Source organism: Micropterus dolomieu, linkage group LG04, assembly GCF_021292245.1.
Source record: "Micropterus dolomieu isolate WLL.071019.BEF.003 ecotype Adirondacks linkage group LG04, ASM2129224v1, whole genome shotgun sequence".
NCBI lineage: Eukaryota > Metazoa > Chordata > Actinopteri > Centrarchiformes > Centrarchidae > Micropterus > Micropterus dolomieu.
Genome location: NC_060153.1, coordinates 28,621,251 through 28,641,712, shown reverse-complemented (window position 1 = coordinate 28,641,712; position 20,462 = coordinate 28,621,251). Strand labels below are relative to the sequence as shown.

At 41.1% G+C, this 20,462-nt stretch overlaps 2 protein-coding genes across 7 annotated transcripts in view; both read left to right on the top strand.

Annotated features, from left to right (window-relative positions):
• scrn2 (secernin 2) overlaps positions 1–2,121 on the top strand; it is a 16,535-nt gene extending 14,414 nt beyond the window's left edge. The window contains exon 8 of the mRNA XM_046046735.1: positions 1,969–2,121. Coding sequence (XP_045902691.1) covers positions 1,969–2,121 — 153 coding nt within the window. The remainder of the gene's footprint in view (positions 1–1,968) is intronic.
• A 2,380-nt stretch (positions 2,122–4,501) lies between these two features.
• Positions 4,502–20,032, top strand: LOC123969365 (zinc finger protein 318-like). 6 transcript variants are annotated; one of them, XM_046046700.1, is made up of 7 exons: positions 6,552–6,566; positions 6,664–6,762; positions 11,513–12,049; positions 12,759–12,902; positions 15,252–16,757; positions 19,136–19,211; positions 19,613–20,032. In XM_046046700.1, exons 3-6 carry the CDS (start codon positions 11,549–11,551, stop codon positions 19,208–19,210), a joined length of 2,226 nt encoding a protein of 741 aa, XP_045902656.1. In that variant the 5' UTR covers positions 6,552–6,566; positions 6,664–6,762; positions 11,513–11,548; the 3' UTR covers position 19,211; positions 19,613–20,032. The 6 variants fall into 6 exon arrangements, with proteins under 6 accessions (XP_045902659.1, XP_045902657.1, XP_045902656.1 ...); XM_046046698.1 differs by lacking the exons at positions 6,552–6,566; positions 6,664–6,762 and adding an exon at positions 10,949–11,169 and having other exon boundaries at positions 19,613–19,652; positions 19,969–20,032; XM_046046699.1 differs by lacking the exons at positions 6,552–6,566; positions 6,664–6,762 and adding an exon at positions 10,949–11,165.
• The last annotated feature ends 430 nt before the right edge of the window (positions 20,033–20,462 follow it).

Sequence of the window (20,462 nt, the reverse complement as noted above, 5' to 3'; positions counted from 1 at the left end):
AAACTCTATCTCAGAACTTATATGTTTTTACGTAAGAACAATATAATTAGGATTAAAATACATAGTTTTTCTAAGAAACTTTAATATATATGTTAAAAGTTTGCAAAACATGTTTCATAGTGCCTCAATGACCGTGTTTAGACCACTGCAGCAGAGATCCTAACATTCTTTCCCTCCTCCACTTTGCTTTTCCTGCATTCTGTCTTCACTTTGGGTTATGGGAGTTTCTGAGTCTGTTTTCTCTTTCCTGTTCCCCTCCCTGCCAACCCGCCCCACCCGTACCCCGGAAGGTCTATATTCAAGCCTTTTATCTTCTCGGACTGTTCCACCCCAGTGCTGAGAGTGGTCTCTCCACAGTTCGGCCCAGATGACCCTGTCAGGAAGCAGCCTCGCTTTCAGAGCCAGGTGGACCGCAGACATGACCTGTACAAGGCCCATCAGGTGGCGCTGAACACCATGGAGACCAACCCGGTGGGCATTGATGATCACCTAGGTCAATGATAGTCCTGTACAGATCCTGGCAGAGCTGGAAGTTCATATTCATTTCATATACATCTAGTCTGGGAACCAGACAAATCTGCGAGCTCATGTTTTATTTGCTCTGACAGATTTCCAGCCGACTTGGACCGGTTCCTGGTATGAAAGCCGGTCAATGTTAACAATTAGGTTTGAAGTCAATTCGACAGTTATTCATTAACACTGTCATTAGCTAGCTAATGTTAAATTGCTGCAGTTGCAACAACTGAAGTCATTTTACTTGGTACCTACTGTATGTTTCAACAAACCAGGGGAAAAGCTAGCTTGCTATAGCCAACCCTAGTGAGCTAGCTGTTAGCTAAATTAACCTTTTTGTTACAGGCTAACATTAGGCTTTTGTTGATAAGAAAGATGTTTTTGCAGTACTTTTGACAGGATTTGGTCAAAGTTTACTTTACCAACTGATCACGAGTTGTGCATCTACTGTCATTAAGTCTGCTCCTCCCGTCACAGATGTCTGATTCAATTAGACTCGGGGCTCAAAAGGCAAAGGGTGGGCTCTGTATTCTTGTAAATGTACATGGTATTACATATTTTTAGGTGGTCACATTTCATTGCTTTCATTGGTTGTTGGTCTATCCAATTGCTCCCAGATGCAATTTGGTCTGCGCCCCTTGGAAATCAAAAATGAGGTTCCAGACAAATTCTAGGCTAATATACTACTATACAACCAAAGCAGAATAATTTTTATTCAGAGTTGAACTTGGTCAGTTGTTGCTGACAAATTATAGGCGAGTTGCACCGCACAGGACTGACACTCCCAGTGCAGAGCAAACACAACAGGACCTCACAGTTAGTAGACAAGACACATGGCGTGAGTGTAGACTAAACATAAACATGTTACGAGTACACACTCAAAGCCAAAGAGCAGGGTTTCAATCATTATTACACTGTGCAACGCCAACATGAGAATCCTGGGAGGCAATAATACTTCAAAACAAAGTGACATTTTCCAATGAAGCTGTTTAGTCAGTGTCAGATAATGACCGGCATTGAGCTTATTATATAATAACTGAGGTAGAGTAAGGTTCTTCTCAGGCGCAGTCTGGTCGATGTTTTTTGGTGCATGTAAGCATAATTTCCTGTGTGTGTAATTGGGACACGACTATTGCCTGTTGTTTTGGTGAGCAGCAGAGTATATAAAAACCCAGATTAGCATGTAGAGGAAATGGAGGTGCGTGACAGCAGGTGTGCAACTGCTGTCATTAAGTCTGCACCTACCGCCACAGACGTCTGGTTGAATTAGACTCTGGACTTTCAAAAGGCAAAGATCTGTATTCTTGTAAATGGACATGGTATATAACATATTTTTAGTAGTATAGGTTTTCATCAAATGACTGCCCTGAATAAGCAGGTTCTACATGCAAGTACTGTTGGACCCAGGTGTTGCTGTTGTTTTGACATCTCTCTGTCTTTTTCTCTCTGTGTCAGGACGAGGGGTTTGCAGTCTATGAGGTTCTGAGGGACCTGGAGTCGCAGTGTCTGAGCGAGATTACAGCCATGCTAAGAGGAGAGTTACCAGGAGAAGAACTGGGGGACTTGTTTTTTGATTGCGTGGACACAGAGATTAAGTTCTACCAGTGAGGAGGTGGGAGGCTTCAGCAGCTGTGATTGGTGTTTTATCGTGCATGAATGTGCTTTTGTTGTTAAGGGGAAACTTCAAACTGCATCTTTGGAGCCGAGAAACCCTTAAGAGATGATTATATATAATATAGTGATGACTATGCATGACAATGACAATACAATGACTTCTAGAAGCAATACAGAATACATTGTCAGTATATGTTCAGGTCAGAAACCAGTAGAAAATGGTGTAAAAAGAACCTTGAAAAAGGTGAGCTCTGCTTTTGCAGGAGTCAGAAAGTCAGTCATTATTATGTTAACTTGGCAGCATCTCTGCATATCTTCAGAGCAAAGTACATAATATAGCGTCTGATTCAAACCCGATATGATGATGATTAATCATGGAGAGGGTGCAGTTGTCTGGGGAAAAAAGAACAGATTGTGCCGGTACTGAGGATTTAAATATCTTGTGTCCTGAGTGTGAGACCTGTGAGAACAATTACAAGGAGTTTTACTGCTGAAATCTGAACAGACCTGTCCATGATCCTGCAGTGTGAGCTTGTTAAAGTTCTAATCTGCAAAATTAGTTAAATGCGATTTTAACAATCATCTTGTCAGCAAGGTCATAAGGTCAACTTGAAAGTTCAAGTTCAATTTAGGGATGAATGATATGCAAAATATATATATATATATTTTTAAAAATCATATTGCGATTATTTTGAAAGATTTGAAAGATTTTACTGGGAATGGAAATTTTTGCATTTTCACTTTAATTGAAAAAAATATATAAAAAGTGTTTTTTGCTGGGGTCTGTACCAGACAAGCATGTTATCTGTGTGGAGAACATAATTTGTGGGCCGGGGCATCTTTTTAGCACCACGATGCTTCATTTATAATGACGCATTTTATTTAAAAAAAAGGAATAATATATAATATCGCAAAACAATTCTTAATTCTCAGGCTCTCTCCAATAATGCTCAAACAATATGTATAAAAACAAAATCACACAAGTAACAGTGAATTTAAGACACAAAATAGTGCAGAAGTACCTATATACACATAGGAACCTGTCGACATTATAGTTTATTATATTGTATCATTACATTACTGTACACCTACAGTAATGTAATGATACAATATAATAAACTATGTGACTGTTCCCAGCAAAGCTAAACAAGCTCTTAACCTGTGCTGTGTCTAACTGTCCTCTGTTGCAGTGCCCTCACGTGGACATCTCTAGCACTCGCAGAGTGGCAGGACAAGGCCCTGGGACTGATTAAAAACTCTGTTTTTCTCGTCTGTTTGGCCTCCGCCTCACGCACGCAACACACATCCCTGACACCATTCCATCATTAACACAGACTAAATGTCTAAACTGCACTTGTGATCAATGCATACTAATCATCTGTATCACCCAGGGAGCAATGACTGCACCTCATTAGTGAGTATAATGATGTAGACTACACAGGCGCCTATGTAGAGCTGTGTGACGTTGCACAAATACTGTGAGTATGGCATTTGTTTAACTTTCTGTTTATTGTTGCAAATGAATGGGGTTTCATTTGATGGCTCCCTGTAGGGAAAGATCTAATAAAGAATGTGCATAATCTGTCCTGAGTGCGTTGTAGTCTTTCTGGCCACCCTAGTGGTGCAGTGTGTGCGGGGTAAACCGACATAAGAACCGTAAAATACTGTCACATTATTGATACTGAGGCATTTGGCCTAAAATGTTGTGATGTTTTACCAACAATGTGCAGCCTTAATATTTCTGTTTCCATACTTCAATTTACTTTCAGTATCATCATCATCTGACTTAGTTGGATATGAATAGAAATCTTTGTGGAGTATACATTATTTTGATGTTATGAACAAAAGTCACTACTACCTCCCTACTGTAAAAAGAAACAGAGCATTATTTCTTTAATAGGCTAATGTGCAGCTCTGTTATAATTTGAGAAATTTGAACACCTTATCCTTAAATCAGAAACCAATAGAAAAGACTGAAGTGATCTTTTAACTAGAGAAAAATCCTGGAGCTGCCCCATATAGACATTTCATATCGATAAAGCAACTGCATGGATGATTTGACAGCAGCAGTAAGGGACATTTGTTTCTGATCCTGTAAGACAAACAAACATTCAGAATAAACTATCTATGAGTGACTTTTAAGTTTAAGAAGTTGTGCGTGTAAATTCACTGTCAAAAAATCTCTGGACCAGTTTAACGAATAAAAAGTGGATTTTGTTGCTGTTTGTCTACCGCTCCACCCCAGTTGAGTAGGTGGCGCTAATGCACATTTAGGGTGGTTAGTCAACCGTCAATAAGTTCCGAAGAAGAAGAAGCAGCAGCGGATAGTTCCCACTCCATCCAGCAGGTGGCGGTAAGTTAAATCCTCTCTCTCTGAGCGGAGGAGGTAGAAACCCAAACACCTTGGTGCCGCCGCCGCCGCCGCCGGTGAAATCTGGTTACAAATCCTAACCTGCTCGACAGTTTGTTTTTAGGACTTGCACGAATTGTCAAGCCTAGTTCCAGCAGTTTCCCCCCTGATTAAAGAAAGCGGAGTTGTCCAGCGGGAAAAGGTAACATTAATGTGACGCTAGGCTGCTAACGTTACCCAACGCTAACGTGAGTATTGCCAACGTTTACCAAAAGAAAAAACTGCAGTTTAGCTTTCGCTATAACGTTAGCTGCTTTATCTGAACACCAGGCCGCGGGGGGTGCGCAAAATGTGTCGCTGTGATCTGGAATTACACTTAATAATTATTTACCACTGTGGTCTTTTCGTAGCACCTAAAGCTAACTAGCTTCTGTGCTGACGGACTAGCAAACCGCTAATGTTGACTGTTAGCTGACTAACCAAAGGTTAGAAGGTACCGAAGCGTTAACCTCTCCATCAAAGCTCAGTGCAAACCTCAGTCACCAGAAGGGGTTCAAACACTACAGCCTCAAACATATTTGAGGTTCTCCTTTTCTTCAAGAATCGCATAAAGGTTTATATTTGCTTAAAAGTGGCAAATAGACATCTTCATGGGTATGAATGAACTGTAAACTGCAGGTTCTCCGTGTTTTCTTCTTTACAGCCCTGATGTGATGGAAATGTTTTATTCTTTGCAACTTTACTGATTTTCTTTGATATCCCTTAGTTAGGGCTGGGCGATATGGCCAAAAATGTTATCACGATAAAATAATTTCATACAATTCGATATCTATAATTATCACGATATATAAGTCAAATCATTATTTCTTTCAAATTTAAAGACTGTTTTTTTGCTCCTGAATGAAAATCGAAGGAACCAGATGGTTAATTATATGGTTAAACTTTTCTTTATGGTCAGAATGTGACAAACACTTGGTGCCAAACAGCGTATCACTCAACAAAGCTGAGGTAGAACATTCAAAACTACTTTGATAAAACCTTTCTTCAACAAATATGATTCGTAAATATTTTTTCAGTTCATTTTCTTCACCAAAATAAACATTTTATGAGAAATATTAAGTGCTAATTTGTCTGTGATTCAAATGAATTAAACCAAATATTTATTGACAATATATTTAACATTTATTATATTGTCATTGAGGAAAATTATATTGCGATAATTATCATTATTACTACCTTCAGTTAAGACAAACTTACACTCAGATGAACCACAATGCTTTTAGAGCTCGTAAGAGACCAAATACTATTATTTAGTAAAATGTGCATGTGAGATAAGTGATTGATCAAGGTTTGGCACATCAATCTTTAATTCTTTACCTCATGATTTTACAGCTCATTTTATATTCTTTTTTTCTGCAGTCTTTGACATCCACTAAACTGGTGGAGTTGCTGTGAAATTATGTACTCAAACAGGTCTGAGTACAGGAGGCAGCACAGTGACAGAAGTTCAAGGCAGTGGGAAGATTATGATGACAAATGGGAAGAAAGGCGTGAACCTCCCAGAGATGTACAGCGTGATTCCTATCATAAATATGGTGGGGATGGACAAAGTAGCACACAGAAGACAAGCCGAAGTAGGGAGTACAGTGACTCGCCCAAGAGGCTGTACAGTAAAGACCCATTGAACAGAGACTGGAGCAGAAAGAGCCCAGTAAGGAGACGCATGTCTTCACCTGATTGGGCTGCTTCTGAAAAGAAAAGGCGAATGATTACAGAGGATGATGAAAAAGAATACAGATACAGGCGTGAGCCTGAAGATAAAACAAGCAGAAAGTCACCAGACAATTTTTCACGTGCATACATAACCAAGAACCTTAAACATACACTACCACAGGAAGAGGATTTCAAATACAGGAAAACACCTCAAGACTCCAGACACCGATATCGAGATGAAGAGATCACCTACAGGGAACAACATGATGATTTTACTTGCCGGGAGTCTTTTGGATATACCAAAGCCAGGGATGGTCATGAAAGGAGCCGGGGCTGTTCACGAGAGAGGACACGATCACAAGATCGCTCTACAAAGGTTAGTCATAATAAACAATATGTGTTTGCTTAATGTCAAGGATTGTGACAGTTTGTTTTAAAAAATGTTTATTAATATATTCCTCCATATTAAACAGAGTTATGCCAAACCCAGAGAGAGGAATGACAGCCCAGATCATGAGGATCATCGTCAAAGCAAAAGAACACATTTTCCACTGAATGGATCTAGTGGACAGGTGGGTTTATTTGACATGTGGCAGTTAGGAACTACCTTTATCATCAGTGAGAGGTGCGGGCAGATCCGCTCGGGCACCCCGATTTGCATTTTTCCCTAAAAAGCGTTAATTCTGGAGATGTGCAGTGTGCCTACATTCTGACCTAACCTTACTGCAACACCAGATCCATACTGAGACACTGTCCATAGATACATTATAGTTCAAAACAGATATTGGACACCATACAAATTGCTGTAGGTGACCATCAACCGAAAGCTGTGATGCAGTTTAGAGTTTCTTAATAGACAGCTATTCGGCTGTCTAACATATGTACATTGCTTTACTAATGTCTTTGTAAGAATACACCGTAAGCTGTAATGCACCTTAAAGGTTCCCTGTGGAGCTACAGACGTGCACCAGCGCACATAGGGTTGACACACAATACATATTTCTTGCAATTCTTTCACACTATTGTGCTGATCAGCAGATGGCACTAACACGCCAAGATATGCTGTCATACTCCCGCAAAGGCAGAGAAGAAGACTGCTAATGAGTAAACATGTCCTTGGCTAATATTTTGAGGAAAGAAATGCATTCATCACGGATATACACAATGCTTTTTGGTGAGTAACACTGAATGTAAACATGTGGTTTCTCCCTAGCAACCAACATTACACCCGCTGAATCTATTGTGGAGCTACAAATGTAGCCTTGGCAACACCCAGACACGCCTGTATGTTAGTCTTTTGATTTGGTCCAATCACTGAAAGGTGAAAGAGCTAGCTTTTCAGCTTGGAAGGGAACCAATCACCTTAGCCAATTAAAACACTATATTTTTCTAAAAAAAACATGTTAAGTCAAATAAAATACGAGAGGCCCCCAATTCACTCGGACAGAAAGGGCTGTTGTCCTATGTTTGATTTTTACACATTTCTCGCAGGTTACTACAAATGTATTAAAGAATGCCGATAATACTTCCATGAACTGTGGTTCCTTCCTTGTTTCCCATCAGTCCTTTGAGAGTGATGTCACCAACCAATTTGCTGCTGTTCCTGAGCAGAAGTCGTCAACCAAGGGTTTCCAGCGTTTCCTCGACGTGCTCAACAAGGGTGTGAATGTCGCCATGCTCACCAAGATAGTGAATCAGAACGCTACAGAAGTGGATGATCCACCGCAGTCTCCAACTTCTTTCATGAGCACTGCAGATCGTCTGTGGTCTCCCAGTTGTGCTGGGAGACCACAGGAAAACCACCAAAATACCAGCCACTGGAGTGAGAGCGAGGGATCCCAGAGACTGGCTTCTCCACACCCTCGTCACAGGTCCTTCAGTCCAAATGGGGGCGCTCTGTCTGATGAGAAGTCTCTGCAAAGGGGTGAGGGAGAACAAAGCTACTTAAGCTCCAACAGTAGATCCGGGTCTCCCTCAGTGATGGAAAAGATAACACTGACACCTGAAGATGAGCACAAGCACAGGCAAATGCAGGATGTTCTGCAGGCTATTGGCTTGAATTTAGGATTTGAGGAACTGGGCCAAATGTCACATCGGATCCAGGAGCGGTTATACGGAAAGAAGGATAGTGACCGTGGCCATGGTAGAGGAAGCAGGGAATGGGACACAAGGCGAGCGCTTTCACCAACACCACAAAGTAGATCATCATCAAGCAGGTCTAGTTTTAGCCCTTCAACTCGGGAATATTACAAGAAAAAAGACTCCTATAGTGCTAAGAGGGATGTAACACAGGCACACCAAGTACAGGCACAGCCAGCTGTAGACTATGGTCAGCAGAGCAGCAGTAGCACTTTACCAGATAGTAAGAAATGTGAAACTAACTCCCGGCAAAGCATTGCTACATCTCCAGCATTTTCTCCAAATCCAACATACACTTTGTCAAAACCATCTCCTTCACCTGTGATGCCAGTGTACTCTCCAGTAAACTGCTTACAGGCACAGCCAGCTGTAGATTATGGTCAGAATAGCAGCAGTAGCACTTTACAGGAGAGTAAAAACTGTGAAACTAACTCTCAGCAAAGCATTGCTACATGTCAAGCATTTTCTCAAAATCCTACATACACTCTATCAGAGCCATCTCCTCCACCTGTGATGCCAATGTACTCTCCAGTAAACTGCTTTCCACTGCCATACCCAGCTCTGCCTCCTAACCTGCCCCATGTTAGACCTGGGCTTTTCTTGCCTCGCCTGCCTCCCTTCCTCCCTTACCCCTGCGTCCCACCTTTAAACATGTTCCCTGCTGTACTGGCTCAAACGAGGCATTTAGTCCCGCAACACCTGAGTAATCCTCGGCCACACTTTTTTAACTTTCCAGATACTAATCCACCTCAGCCTCTGAACACCATACAGAAACCTAAAACCATGTCAAGACCCCGCTGTTTGCAGGTTATTGAAACCACACAACCGGGATGAAGACAGTTGCATAGGGGGGAAATCTGATTGAATCTGCATTTGGGCCTTCAGGGAGTCTCGTTTGAACCACAAAACAAAACACTAAATCAGCATTGAACATGCGCAAGCAACCTGTCCAGCAGCAACAAAAAGCAAGTCCAGAAATAAGGAAATCGACAGTGAACAGTTGTTGACCATAGACAAACCTATAGGTGTTGTTTTGCTCAGTCTGTTCTTATAACAATACAATATCATGCTAAAGAAAACAGTGTTAATTGATTTTTGAAAACTTTTGTTTTATAATTTTCTTATTCATAATTTGTTAAAACATGATGTTATATGTTTTTGTTGAAAGTATATTTGTCTGCAGAGATCTCTCGTAGGATACAGGCCTTTTATCCTAGTGAAATTGCGCCATAGTCAGCTGTTTAAGTCTTCTGAGGGTAATCTACGTCTACAAGAGTCATTTAAAGGATAATTTTGGAAATCTTTTAACCCGGGCCTTATTTTCACATATTTTGGTTTTTACTAGTAGGTACAAAAGGTTTTGGAATCCGTGCAGTAGATGGCTGCAGCTGCCGTGGCTGCAACGTACTCGGGGTCAATTCTGCCCGTCAAATTGACTTCCGGCAAAAATGCTGCTTTTTGCCACATATGTCTACTGGCTGTTAATTGTAGGGATCCTTTCATGACACCTTCTTCACCTTAAACCCTCATTGTGACGGGCACGATGGCACAATTGCCTCAAAGGAATATTGCAGCCGGTTCACTAAACCATCTACTGCACGGATTCCAAAACTCTCTGTACCTACTGGTAATTTCAACACCAAAGTAGTCGAAAATAAGGCCCAGGGTTAAAAAAACCCCCACAATGATCCTTCAAGCTTCTGTGTTTTCTGTCTTTGTGTACACATGCAGGAAATTGTGTAAATATTTGAATTGCATAATATTAAACACAATGATTCTAAGTAAATTGTGAAGGGCTGTGCAATTCTTTTGATTTTCATGGAAAAAAGTGGGATGGGACTGCCTTGTACAAAAGTCAAAATGTCACATTGAGTTTTTGTCATGGACCTGTACATAGTACAGGAGACTACATCTTTTGGAAAATGGTTAGCACTTAGTGTCTTATTTCACATCTATTTCTATACAAAGAAGGTTAATCACTACATGCATATAATCTCTGTATTTACAGTATAGTTTGTCTAAAAACCATCTAGTATCTAACCACCATTTCACTGTGCCCAGGAGTAAGGCAGAGTCCCTGAAAACAAAAACAACTTTACATTAGGATTAATGACCACAGGTATTCAATTACTGATAAATGACAAAATTTATCACTTATAAAATTAAAAATTGATCAGTTTCACTTCATCTCTGCCATACCTTCAAGCTCAGAGAGGTGAACGCAGAGCTCCTGAAAAATTATTTGAGCCATACCATAGTCTCCTAAGATTTTTACCATGATGCCTGTAAAGGTCTGCCAACCATTTCAAGAATTCGCATGGACCTACAGTGCACCAGTATTGAAGGTCAATCAATACTTAAGAGTACCACTCTTCAAAAGCTAGAAACTGAAGAACTGACTGATGAAGGTTGGATCTTTGATGCAAATTCTTGTACTGCTTCAGATACTATTAATAAATATTACTATAAGCTTTTGTTAAAAAAAAAAAAAAAATCTGATCACCACTTTTGTTTGCAGGTAATTGCATAAACATCTATAATCATGTGACCTTAAACTTTGAATTATTCCTGCGTGTTGGTACTCCATCCAGAAGGTGGCGCTGTTAACATTCAGATTTCAACACCACCGAGGCAGTGAGAGCAGTATGGCCCCTCTACTACAGTTCAAGCTCTATTTATAATTAACATTAACTCCTGTCATTGCCTCTGCTGCTGGAGTTTATCAAAGCTCAGTTTCGGCATTTCACTATTCAAGAATTACGTTTGCGGAGTAACAACCTTCACATTTGTTCCCGCGATGCGACAGAGGAAGTGCTTGTTTGTTTGAGCAGCTGTTGTAGGTAAACAGTCTGTTAGCCGTCAAGCTAAGCTATCTTCAAAACGAGATTTTGCTGTTCGGTTAATCAGTTTAGCTGTTTGTTCGGTCCTTAATTTGCCACATCACTTATTTTACATAATGTTTAATGTTTTCAAACGCTAGCTTTTGTCTTTCATCAAAATTAGACAATGTTTAACTGTTTAGTTAGTTAATGCCTTTGGTAACTGACAGATTCTTGTTAACAGGGGGCTTGTTCTGATTGTAGATGACAGTTTCTTTTAAGGAAGGAGGTAACGTACTGTCTGTAAAGTAACAGTCTGCAGACAGCTCAGTGCTAATTAACCCACATTTCTTCCATTTTACAGAACGTGTACTGACTTCATAAACTGTCTGGCTGAAGGATGAATCCACTTGACTGGGAAGATGCTTTTCGAACACTGCAGAGACGTTTGGACCCAAATCACCAGAGTGGTTTTAATAACCGTATGGAGACTGCCTCAGAAACTATTAATGACTGGGACACTTACTGCCAATACTCAAGGTACACTGTTGATGAACCACAAAGCAGCACGGGAGTGAATGTGGGATGGAAGGGACTCAGTCCTTCCTCACATAACCTTTACATTAATGAGTCAGAAGCCGAGGACCCAGATGGAGAGCCGCTTCAAATGGATGAGGGGGATCCTGAGCTCACAAGAAAGCGGAAAGAGCTTAGAGAGATAGAAGAGCGGATAATGCATAAGAAAGTTGCTATTGCGCTGAAGAAAGTGGAGCCATTTGTGAAGGAGACTCCGCCAGGCTTTTCTAGTAATGAACAATCAGCTGCATGCAAAGGTGCAACTCTTAAAGACAGGGTGAATGTCATTTTGCTGCAACGGCATCCTGTCAGCTTTCTGTCGAAGGTGAGTAATAGATGGATTGATGAAATAATCAGATGTTTCAGGCCATTAATTCATCTTGAGCATACAGTGTTTTTTCAGTCTGCAACAACATCAAGCTGATTTTTGTTAAAGAAATATTGTGAGCCAGGTTCAGGTGTGATAAAGAAGTTTCAGAGACTGATGAAGACTTCACATAGCGTGGTTTATTGAGCCCGGCCGAGGAGATACATAGCCAGCATACAACATGTGAACACGTCCTGTTCTACATGAAACCAAGTTTCTGTCTTCCCCCTGCTTCCTGTAGTTTCCCTATTTGGTCACCTTTAGCTGGCCTTAACCTAGAACAACAAATCTATCTGATGTTTAGACTCCAATGCTACGTCTTACTGCAATCTATAACTCTCCCAATGAGTTGTACTCTAATCTGTGGAGCCAGGAAGTTCTTGTAAACATTCTTGGAAGACTCAACCTTGTCAGATTCCCAGAGCACACTGATATCTGCTTGCCTGACGTCTGACCTTTATCAGTGTAACTGTTGTCTCCCTTACAAGGACAGTTTCATGAGAGAAATAACTAGAGCTGGAAGGTCAGTGAACACTTGTGCGGTCAGCTAATTACTCCAAGCTCGACCTGTCTTACCTTTCTCACTTACATCAATTAAGCCAGCTGAGAAATATTCTTCAGAAATGTTCAGTTAACATACTGTATTTCCTCCGCTTTTGCTGCTCAGGTCCGTTCTCCCAAAGAGAGAATGAGCTCATCCAGTCGGAGCAAAGATGGTTTGCTTCAGGAAGACCATCCCCTGAAGCTCAGACTGAAGTCACTGATGAAGCAGAGATGCAGGGATCCTTATGTTTTGCCAACAAACAGGGAGGTTTGTAATATTTTATTGCCTCCTTTTGTAGGAAATGGCAATCAATATTACATTATATTTAAAAATCATATAAATTAAACAAAGTAAACAACTTAAAATGTGCAAAAATTACAATAAGAGAAGATACTGAATCACACATCATCTTAAGTTGAATACAATTTAAATTGGACTTCATTAAATATACCGATACATTCATCTGTGTTCTACACCCGCTTATCCTTCACAGAGCCACTGGGGACTGAAACCTTTCCCAGCATGCACTGGTTGAGTGATGGGGTATACCCTGGAAAGGTTGCCCTTGAGTTAACACATAAAAAGAACCATCCACAATCACATGTTTGTGGAGAAAGTTCATTTCATGTTGAAGTTAAAACAGAAAATAACAGACATTGACACATAACACAACTCGCTGAAGTGTAAGGCCTTCAATACGGATTTTTCCCCACTAAGTAAATCCTAAGAAAAATGGTGGGATTTAACAGACATGGTGTAACTTTTTTTTACCATTTAAAAAATACTTATAAAGCGGTGCATTCATTTGCTGTCCATGTAGAGGGAACTAGATGTCTGCGTGTTGTTGTTTATATGCTCTGATAATGTTAATCCAACACATCTTTGTAGTAGCATCCATGTTGATTCCACATTCAGACTTAAGAGCACATGAAAACACACTGAAGTTAGAAGAATGACTTCACAACTCGGGAAATGGGACCATCCGAGGAGCATGTGAATTAGTGTTGTGCGGATCGATCCTGAAGTATCGATATTTCTGATACCAACGTTTCCTGCTCATATAAAAGGATCAATATCTAAACTCAGTAATTTGGAGTGAGTGTGTGTTTTATCATAAGTATCTTACTGTCACCAGGATGCTATAACTACTCGGTTGATAGGAACTACTTTTCCTTCCGCCTGTCAAAGTCATGCTTGCTCTACGGCTCTGTGACGGAGCTTCTTTGAAGTGAGGCGCTGCAGACCTTTACATTTCCCGCGATTGAATACTGACTATGGCTGACTGTAAAATTCAGTCAGGTCTGGCTCTATTTTAGCTGTGAAGGTAAAAATGACACTGTGTGTGATGTGTGCGCAAAGACAGTGAAGTACTTTGGCAACACTGCAAACTTCGCTAAACATCTGAGATTAAGTCAAAATAATAGGATGATGTTATGAAGCGGCAGTTCTGAGCAGAATATTTTTATTATAATTACAGAATATGAGTTATATGATATTAAGTTTGATGTCTTGTCATTAGCAGCTATTACCCTACTCCTTATTTCTCTCATAAATACAGAAACGGGAGAGGGGAGGTCACATTAAACTAGAAATAAAATATGTACAAAGTATTGGTATCAGCAATACCAGCCAGGGTATTACTTGGTATCGGATCAGATAGGAATTAAGTGGTATCGCACATCACTAACGTGAATGTACCGTGAGAGCTGATTGCGTTTTGCAAGCCTCACCACTAGATGCCATTAAAACTTAAACACTCAACCTTTAAGTCATGATGGAGAGAGAGAGAATGCGTATCTTGTTCACCTTCTAAGATCATTATAATAAATTTATGAAATTGTATTAAATTAATTGTCATCTCTTATGCACAAAGAAGATAAAATCAGTTTAATAAACTATGAAACCCTGTCAAAGAGCCAAAGTTCTTAAAAAGTCCTGGTACAACCACAGCAACAGTCTCAAAAACAGTTCTCCCTACATTTTCACTTTTCATTCATGCCAACCGCTTGGACAAATGTAAAAAGCTTAACATACAGCATGTGAGCAAATAGGAATTAAGAAAGCAATTAACAAATTAAAGTTTTCAAATCAATCAGTGATGCAGTGCCTCCCTCTCTCTCTTTCTCTGCCTCGTGAGCGCACCAGACGCCAATAGTGAGGAAATATTGTGGCTCCTTCTGTAAATGTGGTGTCATATCTGAATTAACCTGTAAGGAACATTAACTAGAAAGACATCTCTGTCTGAAAGACGTAAAGCATCACTTTAACAGATAGATGAAGCAATGCAATGTTAAGTATTCCATGTCTGAAAAGGGTTAAAGATATTTTGAGGCAGTTTCAAAAATGTCACCATTACCTAGTTTGTCTATCAGTACTGTAAAATTCAGCAGATTTCTTAGTCAGTGGAATTCTTTTTAAGGGATCCCCATCACAAATTTATTTATTTATATGTTTATGAAGAAATTAATATCAGATCTTTTAAAACTCAAATTTTGATATCGGTATCATCCTTAAAAAATACAGCATCTGTCAGATAAGCTGTAGAAAAGCATGACATGTTGAAATGAATGTTTTGATAATAAGCAATCTGTCTGTATATCTGACCTGTCCCATCAGCCCCCTGATGTCCCACTGCCTCCTCCAAGCCGAAGCGTTACTTCACCCGCCAAGGAGAAGAACCGCGTCAACCAGGGTTTCCAACGTTTCCTCAGCGTGCTCAACAAAGGAGTGGACATGGACCTGCTGAGTAGGATTGTCAACGATGACAGTGAGGATCTTCCTTCGAGTGAGGAGCTCCTGAACATTCAGGATAAGTCAGATCCCCCCTTCAGGAGCAAGAGCCATCGATCGAACAGTGGAGCCTCACCGCTGAGCCGCTGTCGGACCAACAGTGGAGAGAGATCCCTCAGTGAGAGGCTCTCCCTACCTAATGAGGACAAGAAGAAGAAATACAGAGGAGACCGCTGTTTGGGCTCTAGTAGTCGATCCAAATCTCCCTCAGCAGTAAAGAAAAGGAAAGAAGAAGAACCAAAGCCAAAGGTGAATGAGCAGCATGAGCAGCTCCAAAACATTCTTAAAACTCTGGGGTTGAGCTTGGAAGTGGAAGAGATGAGTAAATTAGCAGACCGGACTCAGGAGAGGCTGTATGGGAAGAAGCATGAAGGCGTGAGGGCTGACAGCAGAGAGGAGCAGGAGAGTCAGCAGAAGGGCTCCCCAAGAAATTACAGGGACTCCTCTTCTTCCTCCTCCACCTCCTCCTCCTCCTCTTCATCTTCCTGCTGCTCCTCAAGGTCGACCTCTAGAAGCGTTAGTCCCAGCCCCTCTCCCCGTCAGCGCTCCCACCACAGAGATTCGAAACAAAGTCTGAAACCTTACACGTGTGAACGCAGCAGCTCCAGAGACAATAGCAGGGCTGGACTGAAATGCCAAGACGGCAACCAGGACAGCAAAGAAGCACAGGGGCACAGAGGCAATGACAGGACAGACTCAAAAGAAACCTCCGCTTATCTACCTTCATATCCACAAAACGAAACGTATCCCCATCCTGCTGCTTTTTCTGCATTTCTAGATTACAGTTTGTCCCAGTACTCTCAGTACAGTGCCCCCCACAGTGACACTTACAATGCTGCTTCAGATTCTTACTGGTCGTATGCTCAGGCTGCCATTCCTCCCTCCCTTTATCCCAGCAAGTTTCCAGTTCCGCAGAACACTTACCATCCGAACTCTGTAATGGCACCTAACACGGTTTACCCTCGTCATAATACTCGTGACGTAAACTTACTTGTGAATCCAGACCTGTCTAGAAGTGAAGGCCAAACTGGATCGTCTTCTGTCCGTCGCTGCCTGACGGTCATCAGCACTAAGCAGCCCACTCAGAGCTGTCTAAAGCAACTCACAGACTGCAAGACTAGGAGGCGGGGGAATTTTAACACACGTCGTTTAAGGTGGAAACGGAAAAAATTGAAAAAGAAACAACTAAAAATGGCAGCAAAGCAGGTTACAGATTCTGTAAAGAAGGTGAACGCTCCGCAGGGAAACGAAGATGAGCCTGAAGCTGAGCAGTCAGAAGAGGAAAAGCGGAATCCAACGGAGGAGGAGATAAAGGCAAACCTGAGGAAAAAGGTTGGTGGAGTTTTAATCAGCTTCCTAATACATCTCATTTTAATAGGTTAAGTTGTGGTCCCCCTCGTCTGTACGTTTGTTAGCAGGAAATATGAAAGAGTTTAAATTGTGGAACAGGCCTGTAGTTATCGCGTGTGTTAGGGTAGGAACTGACTGCAATTTATTTGCTATTTGCAGACCAGCAGTAAAACCCTTTAATCAACTTTCTTAGCTGAAGAAATCACTTGAATCTCGGACAGCATTTAGGGGCTTATTAAAAAAATACAGTGTAGATGACAGGTGAGTTAGACTGTGGATAAGACATTATAAGAGTTAAGAAATTTTATTAATTTTGGTTATAAAACAGCGACATCACCGTCCTTCTTGTGGAAAGTCATTGTACAGAAGTAAGCTTCGTAAATTACTCTCAAATCCCACACTGAGGTAAGAGTGTTTTAAGATCGCTTTTAGCGTGACTCCTAGGAATGATTCTGAGATGTCTGATAAATACAGGCCCAGGAATATTGAGGATTTCTCAACATTATTATTATTATTTTTGTATTTTCTCAGAATCAGAAGGAGCTTCATTACCAAGTAGTGTTTAACACATATGAGGAATTTGTTTTGGTGATAAGGTGCTACACGCAGACAAACATATAGTTGATATAAATAAATGTAGAAATATATAAATATGGAATAGACAATGCGAGTTGTATAAGAATAATAAAAAGAATAGAGAAAAATAAAACAACTATTTGCAGAACATGTTCATTATTCTGGGTTTGTGTAGTGCAGACATATTGCAAAGAAATATATAAATTGACAATAGATTAACAATTAACAACAAATGTGTGCAATATTCCAGGTTTGTGCGTGATATGAAATTAAATAGTATTCTTGTGCAGAGACGTTTATTATTTGCAAGGGGGTAGTGTCAGTGGGGGACCCGGACCTTGTTGATGGGGCTAGCGTCAGAAGGGTAGAAACTGTTTTTGTGGCGAGAGGTTTTGGTCCTGATGGACCGCAGCCTCCTGCCAGAGGGGAGAGTCTGAAACAGTTTGTGTCCGGGGTGGCAGGAGTCAGCTGCAATCTTTCCTGCTCATCTCAGATTCCTGGAGGAGTACAGGTCCTAAAGTGAAGGAAGATTGCAGCCAGTCACCTTCTCTGCAGAGTGAATGATGCGCTGCAGCCTGCCCTTGTCCCTGGCAGTGGCAGCAGCGTACCAGATGATGGTGATGGAGGAGGTGAGGATGGACTCAATGATGGCGGTGTAGAAGTGCACCATCATTGTCTTTGGCAGGCTGAACTTCTTCAGCTGCTGCAGGAAGTACATCCTCTGCTGGGCCTTCTTGGTGAGGGAGGTGATGTTCAGCTCCCACTTGATGTCCTGGGAGATGACGGTGCCCAGGAAGCAGAAGGAGTCCACAGTGGTGACTGGGGAGTCACTCAGGATGATGGGGGAGGGTGGGCCTGTGCTCTTTCTGAAGTTCACGACCATCTGCACTGTCTTCAGAGCGTTGAGCTCCAGACTGTTCTGGCTGCACCAGGTCACCAGACGGTCGATCTCCCACCTGTAGGCGGACTCATCCCCACCTGAGATGAGCCCAATGAGGGTGGTGTCATCTGCAAACGTCAGGAGCTTGACAGACTGGTGCCTGGCTGTTGGTGTACAGGGAGAAGAGAACGGGGGAAAGATCGCAGCCTTGAGAGGAACCGGTGCTGATGGTCCTGGAATCAGAGACATGTTTTCCCAGCTTCACGTGCCGCTTCCTGTCCGTCAGGAAGTCTGTGATCCACCTACAGGTGGAGTCAGGCACGCTCAGCTGGGATAGCTTGTCCTGCAGCAGGGCCGGGATGATGGTGTTAAAAGCAGAGCTGAAATCCACAAACAGGATCCTGGCGTAGGTTGCTGGGGAGTCCAGGAGCTGGAGGATGTAGTGAAGGGCCATGTTTACTGCATCATCTACAGACCTGTAGGCTCTGTAGGCAAACTGCAGGGGTCCAGGAGAGGGTCTGTGATGGATTTTAGGTGGGACAACACAAGGCGTTCAAAGGACTTCATAACTACAGAGGACTGGGGTTGAAAGTGAGCGGAGTCACGGGGGATGGTGTCTGATTGACTCTCAAAGCGGCACCATTTATCACCATTTATGTTTTTAGGCATAATATAAATAGCTATTGACGTAACAGACATAGATGACACCTATATGCAGTATATAAAAACATGATAACATAATCACAATTTCACTGACGGTGAGTAAATAATGATTATGACTTTTTGCATTGTTCGGCCATATGCTCTTAATGTTTTCCTGTTACGGTTGTTTTTATTTCTTTATAATGAATCACTCTATTCTAAGATTTTCTTTGTCTTGTTCGTACACTTTTATATTTTCTAGCTCGAAGCATTTAACCAGAAGGTGAAGCAAAAGGTCACACAGCCAGCCAACTCCATAACCTCTCTGACTGGTTAAAGTAAGTAGACTAGTGTAGGAGAACACTGATGTTAACAGTGTTTGTCCTCATTGATCATCTTTCTGCTTAGGATTGTTTCAGGTTTGTCACCACACATCAAATTGGAGCAAAACTGGTATAATAATTTATCACAGTTAAATTATGCTCTGTTTTAGGGGTTAAAACTAAATTGAACCAACAAAACATTAAAGAATATCTTTCTCTTCCTTACTGCCATCATATTCGTAATGATATAGAATTAAATCAGCATGACAATGAAGTGAATGTCTGACATGGATAGTGTTTTGTAACACTGACATGAACTGTATGATGCTTTTAAATGGAAATTTGAAAGCAGCATTGAGTGTTGAGTCATTTTGTCTGAGTGTTTATCATTTTTTTCTGTTTTTGTTTCCCTGTAGACCTGTGGAGTGCCATGGCTGTCTTTCATTTGAACCTCCTGTGAGTCACGACAGACCATGTGGACCTCATGTCTAATGTTCATTGTCTACACATGCAGTTGATAGTGTTGCAGGACAGTTTAATATTTAGTCATATTTCCATATTTGTACTGAATCATCCTTGAACTCTAACAAATAATTGATATGTTCTTAAAAAAAATATTTTCGTGCAATTAATGGCAGGTTTGCTTAAAGACTGTAACTCTGTTTGAATTCGTTTTTTTGTTTTCTTTAGTAATTTATACATGTGATTAAGAGAATGTTTTGTAGGCTCTGTCTTAATTTGTTGATGAAGTATATATTTTTCTGTCTCAAAGGGTGATGTCAGTACACCGTTGGCTGTTCCCATACTGAGTAAAGAAGTCTTTCACAAAATGAAAATGTGTATACTTTTGACACAAACACTCACATCACCTATTAGAGGGGGAATCCTAATGACTTTCGTTGATCCCCTGACTTTTGAGCTAGTGCCAACAAAAGGTCAGAATTTACACTTATCTGACTCTTTAGTTCATAACAAGATACCTCAAAAATGAATGGATTAGAAGTCATTGAAAAAAACGTTCTGCTGCATCGATTTTGATAAAAAATTAAAATTGCCACTGTGAGCCTGACAGTGTGTAGTGCTAAATTGGTGCAGTACCTTTTAAAGGCAACTCTGACCAGGTTGCAAACATTAGCTCTTTAACACATGTTAGCACTGAACTCAAATTAGAGCTTAGGCAGACAAAGGACAGCTAAAACTAACAAAGGCTAGCTGAGCCTGACAAAGTGGAGCTTACGGATGTAAACTGAGCCACATTTGACTATG

What these genes read in the sequence shown, in the direction of transcription:
- LOC123969365 (XM_046046700.1), top strand. Translation starts at nt 11,549, where the DNA reads ATGAATCCACTTGACTGGGAAGATGCTTTTCGAACACTGCAGAGACGT. An exon ending in CTGTCAGCTTTCTGTCGAAG is followed by an intron (nt 12,050 to 12,758) that starts GTGAGTAATAGA and finishes TTTGCTGCTCAG; the next exon opens with GTCCGTTCTCCCAAAGAGAG. An exon ending in AGGCAAACCTGAGGAAAAAG is followed by an intron (nt 16,758 to 19,135) that starts GTTGGTGGAGTT and finishes TATATTTTCTAG; the next exon opens with CTCGAAGCATTTAACCAGAA.